Source organism: Coenobita brevimanus, chromosome 67 (genome assembly GCF_032717465.1).
Source record: "Coenobita brevimanus isolate Jiangsu-jjx chromosome 67, ASM3271746v2, whole genome shotgun sequence".
In the NCBI taxonomy this organism is placed as follows: domain Eukaryota; kingdom Metazoa; phylum Arthropoda; class Malacostraca; order Decapoda; family Coenobitidae; genus Coenobita; species Coenobita brevimanus.
Genome location: NC_137020.1, coordinates 31,173,043 through 31,178,633, shown reverse-complemented (window position 1 = coordinate 31,178,633; position 5,591 = coordinate 31,173,043). Strand labels below are relative to the sequence as shown.

General features: G+C 39.7%; 1 protein-coding gene across 1 annotated transcript in view; it reads left to right on the top strand.

Annotated features, from left to right (window-relative positions):
- Window positions 1–394: 394 nt before the first annotated feature.
- The window catches only part of Klp10A (kinesin-like protein 10A), a 182,756-nt gene continuing 177,559 nt past the window's right edge, over window positions 395–5,591 (top strand). The window contains exon 1 of the mRNA XM_080276866.1: window positions 395–519. Coding sequence (XP_080132992.1) covers window positions 450–519 — 70 coding nt within the window. The 5' untranslated portion in view covers window positions 395–449. The remainder of the gene's footprint in view (window positions 520–5,591) is intronic.

The window sequence follows — 5,591 nt, the reverse complement described above, 5'->3', positions numbered from 1 at the left end:
TGTATGAGAGTTTATTAGCAAAAATTTCGATTCTCTTATGAAAAACGAAACAATAAGGTTAGTAAATTTGTGCGTCTATACTTTGCCTACACTGCCTCTGATTGGTCGAGCTCCGTTTTCTGTTTGGGAGCTCAGCAGTTAGGCATGGCGAGTGTAGTCGATAAAAGCCAGCCACCTGCGACAATTTAAATTCAGACACACGTATGCGAAAGTTGAAGGCACTGATTAACACTGTAGATTGATGAATTGAGCAATAAAGGTGTAATAAGACTGTGTAGAAGGCTTACTATCCCCAGGAAAGGTATATAAGAAGGCATACCATGTTACCAAACGACGGCACTAGTCTCGCCAACCCAGATTTGAATAGTACCGTGAGGGATCTGGCTGGTGGTGCAGCGCTCTTTGGGATTTTGACATTTTATGAGAATTGTGCTGGTCCTGGGGTCATCATGAAAATGGAAGAAGTGAATGTAGGAGGGCTGGGCGTTGGAGTAACGGTGGACATCCAGAGAACTGACGGTAAGGCGAAAAATGAGTGTTAGAAGGCATTTGTGAACCAGGCTGTCAGAAGTGAAGGGGGCCGCCGCTCACCCAAACCATTACCAGCCCAATATAAAGCACAAATGGATTTGAATACATGCTGTGTTTTTGATGAATGGCATTTTTGTTTATTCCACCGTATAATTGTGTCAGGAGAGCGAAATCCAGCTGTAGGCATGCTGTCAGTGTTAGTTGTAATTACTATACTTAATTGGTATGTTAATTATTGAAATCTTGTTGCATTTACTAGCTAGCACTGTCAAGCTGCACCTATGAATAATTGCACCAGACAAAAACCGTGGAGCAAATTCCTATACGTTCTCAGTATCCGAAGTTACAGTCGTGGTCATGTAGCTTTTGTTACTCGGCTACGGGATTGAAAGATTTCGGATCAATTTTTTATCTCGGCAGATTTTCGTTCTTAGGAAGATGAGACCAAGCTAGATTCGCTTATCAATCTCTCCGTCCCCTTCTTGTAGAACACGAGAGTTCCATATAACCTGTTCTTTGTTCCCATTTGCAGCTTAGGAAGTTTGTTGATGCAGGAAAAACAGGATATGTGGGAAGGTTTTGCTCTTGTTCTTGCCCTGCCTGCAGAACAAATCCCGGCTATGAGGAAAAATTATCATGTAATGAAGATTTGGGGAATAAAAAGGAAAGGACAGTGCAGGGTAAATATCCAGAAAATTTTACCAGCAGTACTTAGTGACCTCAGGGATAAGGATCTGAATAGAGAGGCTGCCAGAGATCGAGTAGCATGGAAGGCTGCCATTAGGTAACCAAAGCTTTTACATGCAAGCATGTTGGAGACTTTATAAACAGTGTGATACAGGTACTGGTACTTTAAACATGGAGGCAAGGGGACACTCCGGATTCTGTCTGTCGTCTGTTGCACGTAACCAAGCTACATAGCCTACCGTAAAAATAAAGTACGTTAACCAAATCTAACTTAATTTTAACGTAGATGTGATAATGAGTGGAGCTATGAGTTGGACACCTGTTTCCACACCATATATACTAAGTTCAAAGTTCATTTGTGCTGGATTTGAATAAGAGAAACTGATAATACCAGTACTGTATTTAACGGAAGCTACAAGTGAAGTTCAGATATTTTGAAGTGCTTCCTGTGTATATCATAGTTTGCTAACACTCGTCTTCTGTTACACTTCCTTACCAAATTAACCTATGGGTTATTTGGGTAGGAGTTAGTTGGTGATGTAAATGTTGTAGAACGAATATGGTGTCAGCAAATGGTGAGATATGAACCGAAAACTCTTCAAACTACTTGAATTCCACTATATATAGATTAAATGTGATTATTTTATATTTTTATGTATTTTGTGATAAGTAAATGTCATTGACTAATCTCAGACAGAGAAGTAACAGGTTTTACACTGCTGTACCTAAATGATTCCTCCTGTGGTTTTTGTTGTTCATGATCTGTGATTGTTTTAATAATGATAATATATCACTATACAGTTATTATTTAGCCTCTACAGTAGCCTGCCTAAAAGTTAGTTAGACCTGGATAGTTGAATTGGTCCCAGAGTCTGTGTTTGTTGTTTTTATGTCTGATGCTATATCCAGCCAAAGTATCATGTGAGAAAAGTGATGTTAGCCAGAGCTGTTTTACCATAATATTCTAGGCAGTGTTTGCATGTGGATTCAGCAAGAGTGACCTGATGCAACGTCTCCAGATTCACCCCAACCAACAATACTGGATTTAGCCATGATTTATTGAAACTACCAATCACAAACACAAATGTACGTTTAGCACATTGAGCCATACGATGTCTCGCTGACTGAGTATTTTTGCTCCGTTGGACAGCTCTGTTCATCATGGGAATGACTTCTTGTAATGAAGAGGTAAATGGAGCTTGTTACTATTCTCCTATCTGTGGGAGGTTCACCATACTCAGAATAAAGGGTCAGGCAGTAGACAGCAAAACAGCAAAATAAGGATGTTATCATTAAGTTAACTCTGGTTAGCTGCTGTTTGAGTGCTGGCCAAGTAGACGTATCGGTACCAGATATACCATATTATTACAAGTGAAAGTTGTGTTTGCACTACTTGACTTATCTTTCACTCTTTAAATATTGCTTGCTTTTCATGCAGGATAGTAATATCTATTCTGTTACCATACTGTTTAGACATTCGTACGGTGTGATACCTGTACTCTGTTGTCATGAAGCATCTAGCTGTTAGTTGTCTGCAGATATACAGGTTCATAATTTGTTTGGTTATGGTATACAGTACTTGATTTCATTGGACTTCATTGTACAAGTAGTGTAGTGGCTGGCATGCATATGACTGACGTGAGTGGGCAGCTCTGCTGTATGAGGTCGTCATGATTTGTAGCCTATGCAGCAGCTGATCTGTAGGGCCAAGGAAGTGTGTGTGTAATTCAGTACACAGTACAATTTTGTATGACATACCACGGCCTGCTGTTGCTAGCAAGCTACTCAGCTGTTCTAGCTAAGCTGCATACCCTTGTAAATTTTTTATGTTGCTGTAGCCTAATGGACATATGGGAGAAGATGCTTTGAGAAGTATAGGCTGTCCAAAAGTGGTTGGCTGTGTTACATAACAGTATAACAGAAAAATTGTTTAATCATCATCCAGACTTGGGGTGAGGTAGGGTCCAAAGAGCCAGGAAAGTCCTGATAGTATGAGACCCAGTTGAATAAACCACACTCTCACTCAAGCACCCATCAAGCCCCAGGAATCCTGGCTCCACCTTAAAAGAAAAAAAGAAAAAAAATTTTCACACTTGCCTCAACATGTCAGTCCAATAACTGTCAGGTTAAAAAGAGGTCATACACATTTCTGCACAAAATTCATCCAAGCAGCTCCATCTCTTGTCAGTTCCTTAACTTCAGCAGCTGCCATACTTCTCTTTCTTACACACTTATTACCATAGGCTATTTATCCTGTTTCGTGACGTACTGTGTCTCTTCCCACTTTTGAAATTGCATGGGTATATCATTTTCACCATTCTAGCAAATGGAATTTTATTCAGCTGAGAGATTTATCTACTGGTAAGGTTCTGGTAGCAATTTTTTCATTGATCGACTCGAATATTACTGCGGCTAGGTGAATACGTGCTGGTGAGTTTCTTGTACAGGAGCCTATTTAAATGTTAATTTTCATAGGTAGTATGACCTGGTCATTTGTCCTCCCCCCCCCCCAAATGCCCTTGTAAGTGCATCGGGATTCTTCATGTAGGGCTCTGTGGTAACTCATTTAAGAGCTTTGGACCACAATTTGACATCTTATGTTGCTGATTGTATTAAGCTTCTGTGTGCCATTATCAAAATAATTGTGGTGCTGGCAGATATTTGAGTATTTATTGTTGGTGTAGCCCAGCTATTTTTTGCAGATTCTACCTCATTCATTTATTTGGTGGGACAAAAGGCCACGATAAAGATTTGCTTTATATTGTTCCAGAGGGGGCGTGGGGATGTTCCCCCCTTCCCCCCATATTTGACAGACCAGTGATTACTTGTAATACAACAATGAGGATATTTACCAGAATATATACATTTAGTAATAAATAGCTAATTACTGTACATTTCACATGATTGTGTTATTGTACTCCCATGATTAAAACAAGTATAGCATAATAAAAGTTCATTTTGTTCTGTTTAAATGGACCATGTGGCATATAACTGTGAATACATTATGCCACTACTCTATTTGTGTGATTAAAATGGTATGGTGTGCATGTGTGTGTTGGCAGTGTACTGTTGAGAGTGCCTGGTGGGTCATATGGTGGTTAACTGGTGAATTTGTTAACAGCACCTCTGTGCTACAATTCATTGTCCTGTTAGTTCTTACTTTCAAATGTTTAAGCAAGTCAGTGGGAAGTTGCAATACACATACTGTAATACTCCAGTTGTCCATCTTTTCCTCCCTGATACTTATCAAAGGAAACCATCTGTGGGTGGAGAAACATATCAAGCCTTTCTCAGCCTAGGAATATTAGCCAGCAGAGGGATGTGAGACTTAGAAGAGATTAAATGTCGGGTGAACTCTTGTCTTTGTACATGTTCAACCCATTTGAGCCTGGGAATGTTAGTTTTATTTTATTTCTTGACATCTCCCAGTGATGTTATTTGGCTTTTATTAACCCCTTTGTTTCACTAACATTTTGCTCTATTTTATTTCTGTTACTTCTTGATTTTATTCGGATTATGATAAACGTTTCATACATGGAGGTGTTATATATACTGTAGCCTGCAGAAACACCTTGAGTATGGTAATTGAGAATTTTGTTGTTAAAGAAGGAAGCAGTGTGAATAATTTATGTAATGAAGCCTCTCATGCCATAACTATACTTCATTTCTTTGTTAATCTCCAAATCCTTCGGGCAGATTAGATAGATATTCTGTTGGAACCAGGATATGGATGTTGCTTTACGTTTTCATTAGTTTTTGTAATTAAGCTTGTTTGTTGTTTGGGTTTGCCATTTTATCATGTGGTACAATGCAAGAGGTGAATTAGCCTACTTGTAGACACTGCCTTTCAATCAATATATTGCTAGACATCTTAATCCCATCAAGGGTGGCCACAGACAAATTGCCTCCACGTTTCCTGTCCAATTTGGCTGCCCAACCACCAATTCACACACACACCCTCACACATCTCCACTTCCTTTCTTCATCTCTTCCTTGGTCCCCTCTCTTCTTAATCACATACAGTAATCTTCTATACAAACTGTCTTCTTAAGGTGAAAATGTGCTTGTCTTCATAAGGGAATCTTGTCACTCAGGCCCCTAGTCAGCTGGAGACAATCTGTCTGATGACACTTGAAGTAGAATGCTAAAGTTGTCCCGACCATGAGAGGGTTGTCGGTAACATTTTCAGTGTTGGAATCGGTGGGGTGGGGGGGAGGTTTGTTTACAACGGTGACATCATGACATCGACGTTTTAGCTCACCCCACATGCCAGTGGAGGTGTCAGCACGCGCCGAGTTTATTTATCGCTATCTGTAATTAACCTTTATCCAATAGATTTAAGTGGTTAATACTCAACTATTCATGACTCACAA